This window comes from Triturus cristatus, chromosome 6, assembly GCF_964204655.1.
Source record: "Triturus cristatus chromosome 6, aTriCri1.1, whole genome shotgun sequence".
NCBI lineage: Eukaryota > Metazoa > Chordata > Amphibia > Caudata > Salamandridae > Triturus > Triturus cristatus.
This window is the reverse complement of record NC_140589.1, coordinates 1,252,540,728-1,252,556,271: the sequence shown is the minus strand read 5'-3', so window position 1 is coordinate 1,252,556,271 and position 15,544 is coordinate 1,252,540,728. Positions and strand designations below refer to the sequence as shown.

Below are 15,544 nucleotides of genomic sequence, written 5' to 3'. Positions count from 1 at the left end.
ACCACTTACTAGGGACTTGTAGGTAAATGAAATGTGCCAATTGGCTGTAAACCAATTTTACCATGTTTAAAGGAGACAGCACAAGCACGTTAGCAATGGTGAAGGGCACATAGGCCTAAAAGCCATCAAAGACTGGTTTAGAAAACAGGCGTGTAAAGGCAAAAAACTTGAGAATGACCATGCAGAAAAGGCCAAGTCCAGCAATGACAATACATACATTCTATATATTCCACGCCATTTTGTAGTCTAGCTTGACCTCACTGGCAGACTTGTTCAACAATCAAAGAGCAGTTGGTGAAGTTACTTTTTAAGCACCCTGACTTAGTGGCCCAGGTGCAGCCTCCGCTTATTCCAGTGGCAGCAACTTGAGAGGCCCCCTCTTTTGACTGATTTGGGGGCAGCAATTTTTCTTTTTCTCTTTTAGCCTTCTCAGTCATAGGGATGGCTATACATATTGATCTCTGATGTATCCTCTTATGGCCAAAGGGATTTCCGAAAAGGCTGGCTCTATCCATCACGGTTTTATTCTTTACTAGTCACGGAAGATACCAATGAAGCCCATCTTAATTCCTGTTGAGTGCAAAAATATGAGCACAAATTACAGATGAATGTGGAATCGACTGCCTGTGCCTCGTTTCCCAATCAGTCAGTAATGGTTACACTGCCCTTGAGACATCAGACCGCTGGTAACGAAGTCTTTGCACCTCAATTCGGATGCACAGAATAAAGTCTCCAAACTTCTCTTAAAAGCAGACGCTTCTCGATTCTGGACCATTGTAGGCTTGAGAGGCATAACGGACATGCTTCTTGCAGTAATTTATGTCTACCCATAGAGACTGAATAGCGTTTAAGTTTTGAGTCCTATCTTTTCAGTCAAGAATGCTGATCAGAATCAACATTAATCTCATGGTCCCCTCTGGTTCTGGGGTAGTTTGCACCACCGAGGGACCTGTTATTCAAGTAGAACGCCACCTTTGTTGGAGTCAGAGCCTCTTTTTGCTTTATTTACCAATATGTTGATCTTGTTCCTCCATCGTACTCGTACTCCTTTAGCAAGGATGATTTCAAACTTCAGTTTTTATTAGACCCTCATGCAGCCCTCTCATCTGCTTCAGGAGTAGTTTTGGGATGCTATTTAGGAAACCCGAAACTCGTGTGAAACAATGACCCTGACATAGTGCCCAAAGGGACTTGAGGTTCTAGTCTTTGAATTTTATCAAACTAAAGTATAATAAGGGTGTTGTGGAATCTTAATGCGCTGAAGTAGTACATAGAATATTTCAAGGAGGTGATTTCCATGTAAATCATGTCATCTGCTGAAAACTGGGAACAGCTTACTACTTTGTCTCCCATTGTGAGATATGAGATACATGGGAGAAGATATGCTACAATTAAAAAGTTATACAAAATTTGAATCCCCATTCTATCTATGGGATATATCTAAAAATGAAGAGCGTTATCCTCTCGGGAAACGTCCCCCGGTTGCACTGCTGGACTCCCAAGGGGGAGTTTGATCCAAAGATAGATCAACAAGGTTATGATGAATGTTCCCTTTGTCAGGGAAAATTGCATCGCCACGGTCAAAGACGATCAATGTGACGAGTGTGGAAAGTTTCCGTATGCGGTTCCATCGGAACGCATACGCTGGTGGATCAGTCAGCGATACCCAGGCTGCACGCAGAACATTATTACTGTTCCAATTCTGTTCTAACTCGGTGTGCTACTTTTCCCATATATCTAAAACCAGCACTTCAGGCAACAAACATAACAGAACTTTCGGCTCACAAACTTTCTTTCCCAGTTTCTCGCCAGTTGGTAATCAAAACAGGCAAAATGCACTCAATACTGTAGGAAAAAAGCAAACTAGCCAATTGGTCGCATGCCTGGATGGTTCCTATACTACAGCGAGATGACTGCATACCTGAACACAACAGATTCTTTAAATCTAATGGCCACTCGGTTTGGCTTGCTGCCAACCTTGGCTGAACAAACAATCTGGGAATATAGTGGTCCCAGTACATGCAGCTTATGTGGTGCAGCAGAGCAAGACATTAATCAGTTGATCTATTTATGTACCTTTTAAAAATCTACTCGGGTTTTAATATTGAAAAATGCTTTTAATAATAGGGGAATTCGCTCTTGCAGATCAGCCATAATCAAGAATCTTGACCCAATAGACGCTCAGCTCAGTTGTACAAAATTATTAAATGTTTGATATTTTATGAAAAAGCAATAAGGTCTGAGGAAAAACATAGCTCCCTGTGATGATCATTGTCTGCATAATATCGCCTGATGGCCACTCAGCTAAAATGTACTTGCGTATCATGATCATTGACCGGTATTTTTATGTTTAAAGTATTTTATTCAGCGTGACACATCCAGACTCATATACAGCAGTATAAGATCGGCAAATGAAAAGGAGCGAAAGTCCGGCATGACACAACATTTTAGTACAAACGTCCCCCGCCACCCCAACGTCCCAATGCCCCACCCAACTCCCCCCCCCCCCACCCACCCCACCCACTGTCCAGTGCGCTACTAGCATACAGCCTATCTCCCAAAGCTATAGGTAATTGGGGAGGAGGGTCTCATCCCTCTCACTGGTCTGGCGCTGGCTGGCTCATAAGCCGCAGGAGGCGAAGGTACCTCGGGCAGGTGAGCTCCCGGAACTCTGTGAGCAGCAGAGAGTGGAATGGTTGCCACAGCTCATTAAATTGCGTTACATCCCCAGCCACCACCAAAGACAATTTCTCCATACCCAGCACGTGCCAAAGTCTGTGGAGCCAGCCCGTTATCGTGGATACTGTGTCAGTACGCCAGTATATCAAGATATTCTGAACGGCAGAGCCGAGTGCAATGGCGATCTGCCTGCCTCTTCTGGACTTAAGGGGATACATTAGATCGTTTGGGAGTCCTAGCAGGGTATATGCCGGGAAGCGCGGGAGCTCTATGCCGAAATGAGAATCAATTTCATGCAGCACTTCCTTCCAGTAGCCAGTTAAGAGAGGACAGTCCCAGAGAATGTGCGTGAGTGTACCCCGTTGTCCGCACCCCCGCCAGCATGTGTCTGTCTTACTATGGTCGAACTCATGGATCCGCTCAGGCGTATAATACCAGTAAGTGGACACTTTAGTAAAAGTATCAGTGAGGCCCATATGATATGCTGAGTGGCGCGCCCTATAAGATATGTGGTCCCAGTCCTTGGGGCTCAGTGTCCTCCCAAGCTCCCGTTCCCATCGAACCCTCCCTGGATTGTGGAAGTGTGTTGAAGGTAGTTGCAAAAACTTATACAGGTCCGAGATTAATTTCGAGTCCGATGTACGGGTCAACAGCCATCTCTCACACGGTGAGAGCCTCCTATCCGCCACATCCCTCACCTGTGGCTGGAGGGCCCAATGCCGAACCTGCATATAACGGTGTCTCTCCGTTTCGGGGAGTGAGAATTCCAGCCGAAATTGTGTGAACGGGATGACACCCTCGGGGCCATACAGGTGACATAATGCTCTGCATCCTGCCTGCCGCCAATGTGTATAGGCTCCCTTCTCCATCCCAGGGGTGAAGGCAGGATTATCCACTAGCGGCGAAAGCGGCGAAGGAAATGTGGTGAGTTCATATCTAAGGGAGGTCGCATCCCAGACCCGCAAAGGTACCCTAGTAATGAAAGAGGCGTAGAGATTTTTAGGCCGGTGGGACCGGTGCAGGAACGGTATCTCCTGCAGAGGCCGCCCCGCCACCGCTTGGTCCTGGAAAAGCCAATGCTTATCCGACTCCCACCTGCACCATTCGACCAAGTACCGCAATTGTTTTGCCTGAAAGTATTTACGGAAGTCGGGAATACCTAGGCCTCCAGCGTCAGGAGACAAATGGGAGAGGGTCCTGCGTAACCTAGGCTTTTTCCCCTGCCAAATGAAACGGGCTACGTCCGACTGCAACTGCTGTATCCACCCCTTCGGCGGCAGCAGCGGCAGGGCCCTGAATAAGTAGAGCACTTGTGGCAAAATCATCATCTTGACGGCAGCAATCCTACCCAACCAGGCAAGAATGCCGCGATTCCAGCGGCCTAGCTCGTCCTTGATCTTGGCACCCAAGGCCAAGTAGTTGGCTGAGACCATGGCTGGCAACGTAGGGGCAATCTGAATCCCTAAATATGGTATCGCCTCTGAGGACCAAAGTAACGGGAACCTGTTCTGCAAATATGCCTTAGTATCAGGCGCCAGGGAGATATCCAAAGCCACCGACTTCCCCATATTTACTTTAAAGCCCGAGACCGTGCCAAACGCTGCCAGTTCTTCCATACAGGCCGGAAGTGATGTCCGGGGTGTAGCCAATGTGAAGATGACATCATCAGCGTAGAGACTGACCGCATGGGTAAATCCCCCCATCCGTATCCCCTCCACTGCCGGCCGCGTCCGCACCCTTTGAGCGAGCGGCTCCATGTAGAGAGCAAAGAGCAAGGGCGAAAGTGGACAGCCCTGCCTGGTGCCTCTCTCGATGGGGAAGGCCGCGGAGGTGTGGCCGTTAACCCGGACCACCGCGGAGGGCTCCTTATAGCAGTTGAGTATCATCGTGCGAAACCGTTCTCCAATACCCGCCTTCACCAGCACTTGTTCCAAGAAGGGCCAATGCACGCGATCAAACGCCTTTTCTGCGTCAACCGCGAGCATCATCCTCTCACCCGGAATCCGGGAAGCCTTTTCCAGCAGGTGGACCACCCGTTTTGTATTATCCACCGTCTGCTGCCCCGGAACGAAACCCGCCTGATCCGGGTCGAGAAGGCCGGGTAGATGGAGCGCCAGGCGGCGTGCCAAAATCCCAGTATAGAGTTCCAGGTCGACATTCAGGAGAGATATCGGCCTATAAGATCCACAGTGTTTAGGATCTTTCCCCGGTTTGGGGATGACCGTGACGGAAGCCCGCAGGAGGTCAGGCGAGATGGCTCCAGGTTCCGCGAAAGAGTTGAAGAGGCGAGTGAGGATTGGGGCTAACGACCCGCAGAACGTCTTATAGAAGAGGGCCGAGTAGCCATCGGGACCTGGTGCTTTGCCGTGCTTAAGTCTGGCAATGGCTGTCACTACTTCCTCTATGCTAATGGCCCTGTTCAGATGGTCCGCCTGTAGGGGGTCCAAGGAGGGCAGAGTGACTGAGTCCAGGTAGGAGGTCATAGCCGGTACATCCGGCGGGTCACCCGCGTAGAGGTTTCCATAGAACCCTCGGAACGCGGCCGAGATGCAGGCATCGTCTGTTACTGCACCGCCTGTGGGGTCAGAGAGTTCTTTCACCAACTGGCTCTGCCTAGTGGCCCGGAGTCTATTGGCCAAAAGTTTGCCACAGCGATCCCCCCCAGTATAAAAAGCGTGGCGCAGTCGGAGGGCCGCATATTCCGCCCGATCCACATCTAAGGCGGCAAGAAGTTTCCTTGCTTCTTTAAGCTGCCGCCAAATCCTCGGAGCCCCAGTTCTGCGGTGGATCAACTCCAGTTCCCGGACTCTGTCAGTAAGCTCATCCCTCTTTATCTTGCGCTCCCTATTTTCGGCCGCGGAGATTGACAAGAACTCCCCCCGGAGGACCGCCTTCAAAGCCGCCCACTGGGTGGCTCTGGTGGTGTCTGCGTTATCATAGTGTGCCAAATAATCACTAAGTACCTGCTCAATACGGTCCGTTACCGTTTTCCTGTGGAGCAGAGTATCCCGGAGGCGCCAGACCCTCGCCGGGGCGGCAGACGGTGGCACGCAAAAGGAGGCCGCAACAGGGGCATGATCCGACAAGGAAATAACCCCTATGTCCACGGCAGACGCCAGGGCCTGCACCGGTGAGGTGACCAGGAGGTGATCAAGCCTCGCGTAAGTCTTGTGCGCGTGGGAGTAGTAGGAGTAATCCCTGTCTACGGGGTGCGTATGACGCCAGAGGTCCTGGAGGTCCACCTCCGCAAGTCTGGCCTTACAACCAGCCGAGAATTCCCCGACCTGCGGGGAGCGCTGCGCCGACCTGTCGACAACCGAATCAAAGACCATGTTAAGGTCACCCCCGAGGATAACATGCCTATCCAGCGAGGCCGAAATCTCTTCCACCGCAGACTGCAAGAACCGCTCCTGTTTATCATTGGGACTATAAAGGGAGCCTATCGTGAATGTAATGCCCCCCACCCGAAACCTATGTGCCAACATCCTCCCCTTAATTTCTGCTAATTTGTGGATGTGCTCCCCCCTGAAATGTCGAGCCACTAGGATCGCCACCCCGGCCGTCTTGGTAGTACCGAAAGAGAAGAACTGCGTCGGAAATTTACAAGAGCGTAGCCTATGTGTGTCCTGTGGTAACAGGTGGGTTTCCTGAAGGAGGCATATGTCCGCTTGGGCGTTTTCTAACAGGGAAAGCACCGCTCGCCGCTTAACGGGATTGTTCAGACCCCTGACATTCAAGGTCACGATCTTAAAGGTATGAGGAGGCATAGTAGGAAATGTGTGGAAAGGCGCAAGTGTCCTGCGCGGCGATCATAGTAGTCGGGCACCCTCCCCCCAACTCAAACCGCAAGTCAGTCTCCCAAAAACAGTATACAAAGCCTCTCCCCCCTGCGTGGCGCAGCCTAGTACCAACCGCCAGCCCCAATGTGACCAGGTCTTCCACCACACACCCGCCAACCCCACACTCCACCTCCCCATGCGCCCCCCCATCGTCACCGAGCAAGACAAGGTGGAAAAACTCAGGCAAAGCAACCAACCCTAGCACAGCGCACTGGACAACTCCTTCCCCCCCACCCAACTCCCACGACCCCTCCCGGTACCCCAACACCCCAAAACAACCCCTTCCAAACCCAAAACACTGTCCCCGTCCCCCCAAGAAAGGAGTCAAGGAAACCATTGTCCAAGGCCGGCCCGAAAAGGCAAGTCTATGGAAAAGTCTCGAAAGTGGACGTCCAGCCACTAAACCACCCCTGCTCCCCCCCCACCCCCCCAGGCCCCCAAACCTGCAGCTCAGAAGAAGAAGCGATGTCGATCTCCCCCCCGGAGAAGTCCAAGACGGTCAAAGCAACCTCTCCTGTCGCCGTTTCTCTAGCGACCTCACGCACGGCATTATCCATGTCAGCCCGGATAGTAGGCGAGTCCGGTCGCACTGATGAAGTCGAAGACCTGCGGCCAGGGACCGATTGCCAGCCATCCCTGGTAATCCGGCGACGGCGTGGAGTGGGGGCATCTTCTTCAGTCGCCGTGATGCCCAATACAGTACAAGTGTCCTGAAGGGAGCGCAGCTGATGCAGTATTCCGTTCCAGCGGAAGATAATACGAAAAGGGTGGCCCCAAGAATATTGAATATCATGCTCCCGCAAGAAGTCAGTCACAATTTTAAAGGACTTGGGTTTCTGTAGGGTGACCACTGAGAGATCCTGAAAGAGGGCCACCCTATGGCCTCTGCACTCCAAGGAGGGCTTAGTGCGAGCCACCCTTAGAATCCGTTCCTTCAGGGGATAGTCCGGCAGGTAGGCCAGAAGATCGGGGGGAGGCGCCGGGGCTCTGCGTCGTGGGCCCACTCTGTGTGCCCTATCGATCCTGAGAGTAAAGTCTGTCGGCTCACCCAGGACTTCCCGGAACAGATCCTGCAGGTAGGAGGCCGCATCTTCCCCCTCTTCTCCGAGCGGGACGCCCCGGACCCTGATGTTGTTCCTCCGGGAACGGTTTTCAAGGTCCTCCACATGGGATTGTAGATCAATCTGCTGGTCCCGGAGCCTGATCACTTCCTGCTGGAGCTGTGTGAGTTCCTCGTCCCGGGCATGTCCCGCTTCTTCCACAGATGAGACCCTTTCTCCTAGGCCATCAACCTCTCTCCGGACCTCTCGCACCTCCCCCGCCACTTCCTGCTTGAGAGTCTGGAAGTCCTCTCGTAAGGAGCTAAAAAGTGACTCAAGGAATGACCTGGTAATTGGCGGCTCCCCTCCGTTCGCCCCCTGTGAACTGCTAGCCCGACTTGGGGAGGGTTGTCCGCGGTCTTGCCGTGCAGTGCTCCTGTTCAACATTTCCGGTAGGGTGCGATCACCCTTCCTGTTCCCCTTGTGGCCGGCCATCTTGGGCGCCGAATGGAAGTGCGCAATCCCCACCAGCGACAGTAGCATACACTACACCGCCTAGCTACCCGCTAGGTGACCGCCCTAGCTGGTTAGGCCGTCCGTCCGCTCCTGTGGTGCAGTCCAGCACCCGTTCTCCACCTCCTCGTGCTCCTCGAGCGTCAGCTCCTGCCTGCTCCACCGCAGTGCTAGGCCGGTGGGGCGTAGCATCCAGACCAAATGGCGTCCACAGTCCGTAGCACGCTGCCTCGCAAGTAGCTCCCCGAGCGGACCCCAACTCGCTCACAACCAGGGAGCCAACAAGTCACCGCGGCCACTGCGGTCAGCCGCTTCAATGGCTTCTGAGACCCCACTGGGCCCGAGTTGCACCGCCAGGCACACACCACCTCCTGTTTGGCGTCAACGGGTGGGACGGCAGGGCCCCCGAGGTTCTCGGCACCGCACCAGTCCCACCCACGGCCGTAAAGCGGCCGTTCTTCTTGGCGGGGCCCCAACTTCTCGCCGCCTCGTTCGCTTTCGCTCCGCGCCACAATCAGCGACTCCCCTCCAGGCCGCGCCGGCGGCCTCCGCGCGGCGCCTCAGGCTCGAGTATACGCGCAGGGCGGACCCAACGGCACTTCCGGTCGGGCCGCAGCCTTCGAAGGTCGCGGCTCGGCTTCCACAGTCCGCCAACGATGCCTTCTGGCGCACCGACGTTCCTCCCAGCAAGGTCCGCTAGTTCTCCACTGCACCCGCCGTCGCCGGCCAGCGACGATGGGGGGAGATCAGCAGTGAATAAGGTGCTCAGGGGCCTGGGCCGGAGGAGCTCGCCGAGGTCGCGTCCTCCTACACCGCCATCTTGGCCACGCCCCTTCGACCGGTATTTTTAAATGTGTTTACATTGGTACTTTGCAGTTATCACAAATGCAATCTTATTGCTTCGATTTTAATTACACTGAAGCACTTTAGAGTGAGCAAGGGCTTGTGTGACCACTGCAACTGACACAGTAAAGAATTGATTGATTGGTTAAATGGGATTCCTTCAGTTTTAAAATGAAAAGGCCCTGCGGTTTTTCCATCAGAGTAGTGTCACTGGTGCCAGCAGTTTTGTATCACCAGGTGAGACATATGGATTTAACATGACAATTTGCTAAACCAGGCGTAGTCCCCATAGGCTCTGCATCCAGCAGTAACACATTTTTGGACCGCTTTCATGATCTGGGGATGCTTCTCAGACAGCCTCAGTTATGCCCAGACTGAGCATTAGAATTAGCAAGTGCCTTGCATCGCCCATTATTAACTACTTGCTGTGACGGTTTGCTAAGGGCAGCTCTACAGCTTCTGATTTGTCATTGTATACTATATTTTGTGGGGTTGAACAATGTGAGGGCTGACAAGAATATCAAACCTCAACAGGCACCAAGGAAATAGAAATTGGACCGCAAATTGGCGGATGGATCCTAAACATGCACGACTAATAACTTGATACCAGCCACAACCCCAAAAGGGAAATAGGGTGCGTCTTGAACAGGCAGGGATGTTTAGTTTTACAGTAATACATAAGATGATTCACCAATTCTTCAACTGCCAGAACTATGCAGTCTCCAAGCTATCCAGTTTTTGAACCTCTGTTCACCGGGCAATGTTCAGTGGAGCCTGATTGTTGGTTTCAAAAGCAAAGAAATGTCTTCCATCCTGGTTGTGCAACACCTAGCACATAAACATGGTTTATTTTAAGTTTAAACGTTTAAGTCTGGAAGGCAGATCAGGATATAAGAAGATAGATCCCAGTATATGAACGATTAGCTCCATTTCTCTATTGAATCATGGTAGAATTGAATTTCTTTTTGTCTGTTACCCAATTTACGTCTGCGTAGGCCTCTTGTTTTCTTCCCTATACCTCAAGTTAAAGGGCATAGGAACTGCACATCATCTGCATCCCTACATTGACCTGCAGAGGGTTTACACTGAAGCAAGTAGGTGAGTTTAGTTCTGCTCCATATAGATGTGCCTACAGCTAGATAAATACAGGGGTGCATACAAGAAGGTGGCACATTGCCTCCCCTCCATCAGCTCATACCTGTCTATGCTTCAGTGGGGTTTAAGCAGGTATTATGCTCGCCTCCCTTGAGTTAGTGCTTCTGGTACCAGGAAAGGAAGCAGTGACAGACATGCTAATGCTGAACTGTGAGCAACACGTCTTATTCCTGAAATTGTGGCAACTGCATCTTTCATGGTCTTCGTGGGCTTACGCTTCATGATTAGCCTCTGCACATATCTTAGAGGAGAAACATTGATAATATTTCAATTTATAAAAAAAATCCTGCAGCCAGAAAAATGATAAACTATGGAAAAGGGGCTTAGTGATGTGTGTGGAGTGTTTATGGGGTGCTGGAATGTGAGGCCAGAATGTTACATGGTCGCAGGGTTTGAAGTTCAAGGAAGGCGGTTGGGAGGAGCTGGGGAGACAGGGGCAGCGTTGTTGCTCTGTATTTTGAAGAACCTGCCTTCACTTACCTGCTTGCTGAATGACTTTCCAATGCAAAGCTGTCAAATGTGGCCAAAGACATCCCACTTTCCTGGCTTTATGCCAGCTACCAATTAAAGGAAGATCTGAATTGAAAAGGATTGTGTGGTGCAGTAATCTTGGCTGGGCAAGGCTCCTGAATCTATGGGTAAGGAAACAGAAGTGGCCAGTGGCGGCTGGCACAGATCAGGGATGTCGGGGTGTAGAAAAATACAAATAAACCTACCTAATCACCGCGTGTCTGCTCTGTCATCTTTCCGCCAGAATGGAAGCAAATAGGCTCCCCAAAAACAGCGTCGTAATTGGTCTGAGCGACGTGGTTCGCGGCTATGAGCCTGTGCATGTTCGTCACCCAGGCTGTAATACAGCTTAGTGGAGAACATGCTAAGTGCACATGACTGTTTGGCCGGCCCAAGAAAGCTGGCCAAACCATCATGTGCACTTAGAGAGTGCCCGCCACTCCGCTCACTGCTTTGAGCAGAGCAGCCCAGCCGGCCCTGCAAAACTGCCTCAGCAGGGAAAAATAAAATGATTATATTCTTTTTCCTTTTTTACACTGCTGAAAAGCAGTTGGACAACGCTCCTCCGCCTTAGCGGAGGATCCGCCACTGGCAAGTGGCACATGCTATAAAGGACTAGGGAGATCCCGGATTGCTGATGGTTCTTAAGCATTTGCCATCTGATGTAGGGCGAGATCCCCAGCTTGATCTTTTCCATCTTTCTGCAGCAGATCACATGATGAGTTAGAATGTTCTCTCACATGCCCCCATGCTGCTGGGAATTATCAAAATCGCTCCCTGTTCCCTCCCTACGCTGACTCTACCTCTCTGACCTCAGTAATCAGATGCTGTTAGACAAAGACATGTAAATGCTCTGCTAGCACAAGGAATTAATGTATTAGTGAACACGATAAATACTAACCAACAACATACAACAACCTGCTGGTTTAACCTCTAACTTTGGGTTGCAGTAGTGCAACAACCTGCCATAAAGCTCTAAAAAGCCTCATCAGCGATTGTAAGTGCTATATAAATGCAATTAAAATAAAAGACAGTACCACAGCAGTTAACGGCTTCTGTTCGAGGAATGCAATGTATGTCCCCAACCCCCAGGCTTTAATTGGGCCGGGTTCGTCCGGGTCTCAGACCCAGTAGTAATTAAAAACGGACTTTGAAACGAGTCCATTTCGAGCCATGTTGATTCATGTCCTTATTTTCAGTGGTGTCCGCCATATACAAAAAGTGGTGGGGTGCGCAGGAGGGGGAGTGCAGGGGAGGAGAAGTTTAATAATAAAAAAAAAAACCTGAAGACTTACTTGCCGGCGGCCTCCAGCATTGTGCCTCGTTGCGTTCTTCTTCCTGGTCCCAGCAGACACTAGGACAGGCTCACAGACATCCTGTATAATCCCCACACTGCTCTCATTCTATGAGAGCCGCGTAGATTGGCCTGAGTGGGCTGATAAGACGCTCGCTCAGGAACAGGGAATCTGTGCTGTTTCTCTAACGCGGCTGTTGAATACAGCCGGGTTAGAGAAACCTAAGTGTGCATGTGTGTTTGGCCGGCCTGAGATGGCCGGCCAAACACACATGCGCACCTAGAGAGTGCACTCCACTCCTACTCCTCCTCCCATGGCCCAGTCCCGCCCTTTCCCTCCCTACGCACGCTGGCTGAGCCAGCTGCTGAAAAATAAAATAATGAAATATTATTTTATTTGTTAGCTGCAGGCTCTGAGCCAGTGGGGCGACACTCCTCCGCCATTGTGGAGGAGCCGCCTCGGCTTATTTTACTGTCAAAAATAGTCTAAAACACTGTAAAAAACAAAAAGCAATCCATGTAATTCCTATTGATGTTTCACACGCTCCGTGCCTAATCTGTGAAACAGTAAGTGCCGGGGCCCACAGTTAGGATCAGAAGCCCACGGCTGGCGCTGCAAATGCTGTCAATGGATTCAAAAGGTCTTCAGAATACCTGCTCTTGGCACCTCCGCCCAGCAAATAGAGCAATGGTCAGGATGTTTCAGTTGCAGTTGTTGGGGTACTGTGGCACGCTATGTGAAGTTTAGTTTACAGGTTTAAGCCACACCCTTAATTATACAGACCACGGCCCTTATAATGACCCTCTACGTTTTTCATTCCACTTAAAGGCCTGCCAATCCCTATTTTATATTCCGTTTTGACATGATCCATTTTTGTCATACGTGTTGGTGCCTATGTTTTTTACAGCTAGCTTGGTTGACTCTATGTAGAACATACATGTATGGAAAGTGATGAGTGAAGCAGTAGGTGGCAGCAACAGACCTCAGCACACAACGCTATTGCACAACATGGAAAACAAATTAGAAACATGCCTTTTGGTCCGCTCATTTCTGTGTTAATCCTAGTAGTACGTATGTCCTTGAATGTGAGCACGCCTTATGTGACGTCACGTTTTCTGGTTCCCTTCACTGTAAAAGTCCCGCTTTCTGTGCACCGCTCACCGTTTTTGAAGTTCACATTCGAATATTAATGGTCTTGACCCAAAAGTGAAAGTATGTGTTCCTTCCTGTTCCGTTTGGACGGAAGGTGATGTTTAGAGGGACACGGAATGACCCGAGCCTTCCCGAGCCCAGATTGTTGTGACCTTTCGCTTCATTGATGACATTTGTGATCTCAGCGAGCACAAATGAAGTTGGAGTCACGTGATACAAGGCTGAGAGAACAGCTAAATGGATTTTCTATAATTGGGCAATTGAAACTCGATCTAAACCGAGCAGCAATTATCAAGTGAACTTTTGAAACGATGCGCAGTGTGGGATAAGCATTTGCGAATTGAATGTAGTCTTTTAACTTTATCACTTTTGAAATTGCTTTCATAGTTCTTAGAATATCGAATTTCTTAAGGAGATGTTGGCTATCAAAAATATGAATGTATTCCATTATATTCTCAGTTCTTTGCCATTTTGTGCCCAAATGTAAATCAACACATTTTAGAAAATGATGGAAAAGCGCCCTTAATAACTTGCCTAAAACTGTGCAGAATAAATTTAAGTCCATCTCCGAATTTTGGCAGAAGATTCAGCAGTGTCCGAGAAAGAAATCAGCAGCCGAATGAAAATAAAAAGCTTTGTTTTAAAACTGCTGTTCCTTCCTCTTGCCCCATAATCTGAATAGTACACAAAGTAATTGATTGGCGCTGATGGCAGTGTGCAATTCCCTATGGCTACTGCTCTCTAAAACACTCATCACATTTTTCATTTGTAGCCTCTGTGGAAATTCGAGCTGAAAATGGTTCATACTGAACCCAGCTACTGGCTTATTCCATTTGATTCCAATTGACTATTGGAACTGATTATCGGTTTCTGATAGTGTCTTGGTTTTAATTAGGTATTTGTATGTATCCAGTAGACTTCCTTTATGTTTTTGTCTGCTTGAAATATGTAGTCGAAAGCCAAAAGAGCACATGCTAAGACTCGATCCAGTATAACCCTTTTGTAACTGGTCGACTGGAATTCGCGTAAGAGATTCTCCGATTTGTTGCCGTCTCTACCCTGCTCAGAGTAGTCTGCGTCGCCTTGATGCCATTTAGCTTTTAGGCTTTAAATAAACACTGTTGGCTTTTACATGAGAAAGTTGTCCCATTTGTTAATTGTACAAACTAGTGTATTGACGTTAATCATTTTGATTTTTGTTTTTCAGTTTTGTGTCCTACATAATATGGATGGCTTTGAGCGAAGAGCGTCAACGCTTCAGGCTTTCAGACGAGAAAACATTTGTTCCTTCTGGTGGCTTGACTCATTGCCACTTTGAACATCATGTGAATCCTCCTTTTGGCTCTGTGGCCAGAGCGGTGTGTGCTTTGGTTCCCATCTATGTCTGAGATGTGATTCTTCTTTTCCGCATGTTGAAGGAGCTCCTTCGTTGCCCCCTGTCCTCCAGTGGTCGTCTGTGCTAAGATTGCTATTGTAAAGTCCTTGAGCGTAGAACAAAATGGAAGGATTGTACAGTTTTAACCACAAGTATTGTTTCAGCTGGAGAATAATCTATTTTTACAGTTACTAAATGTTTACCCCTTCCTTTCCTGGGAAGGGTAAAGGAAACCCATTTAAAGAATGTAAATAAGAAACCTATGGTTTTAAGTAGCATGCAGTTGAGCTGCCAGATTTTGTATTTATTCTTTCTGTTAATATTTTAAAGGTATCTAACACTACACTGCACTGAAGAAGTTCATTCAAAGAACACAAAAGTATTTTCCTGACATAAAGCAAAAACTCGAAAAATATGTTTACTGTGAAAATATTGTAGATCTTGTTCTGCTGCTTATTACGGTTGCCGGTAAGGTTTACGCCCTGATAGGAGACAAATTAGCTTAATACCTTGATATTCCGTCTCGCCGATTAAACGGCTGGAAAAGATTTATCACAAAAGAAATGCATGTTGTAGACTCATTTAATAAATGCGTTCCATTAACCATAAGATAGGTGGAATTGTATCAAGTGGTCAGATTACAAATATTTGCCTCAAGAATTGCATTTGTTAGACTTAAGAAAGTACATTTGACCTCTTCATTAAATCTAATTGGTAAACCATTTTCTTCCAAAGCTAAGTTATTGGGTTTTCCTGATATAGAAAGAAATGCAACATAAAGCTACCTTTGATATAGTAAATCAAAATAATATATGTCTTGAGTAGTAAAAAAAGGTTGAGAAGCAACTGCTTTTTAATTATGCCAAGTATAGCGAATGTTTTAGTTTTTATGTGAGACACCGCTTTTATAAAAAAATTAGAGATTAAGTAATATTTTGGTTAAATAGATGGATTTTTTTGTTGCTCACTGTGCATTTATTACTTTTGTGGGAGAGGAGCCAAGCAGCAGATCTTAGTACGTAAAATGTTTAAACTGCAAAGTCCGAATACACAGTTAACGGCCTTTCAGTTCAGTGGTTGAAGAATGGCCACCTCAATTACAGGTGGGAAACCACACAGGATACCAGTACAGTGTTTGGTCTA

General features: G+C 48.8%; 1 protein-coding gene across 2 annotated transcripts in view; it reads left to right on the top strand.

Moving 5' to 3' along the window:
* FEZ2 (fasciculation and elongation protein zeta 2) overlaps window positions 1-15,123 on the top strand; it is a 400,578-nt gene extending 385,455 nt beyond the window's left edge. For both annotated transcript variants that reach the window (XM_085612191.1, XM_085612192.1), the window contains one exon: window positions 14,234-15,123. In XM_085612191.1, the coding sequence (XP_085468317.1) occupies window positions 14,234-14,250 (17 nt within the window). In that variant the 3' untranslated portion in view covers window positions 14,251-15,123. The remainder of the gene's footprint in view (window positions 1-14,233) is intronic.
* The last annotated feature ends 421 nt before the right edge of the window (window positions 15,124-15,544 follow it).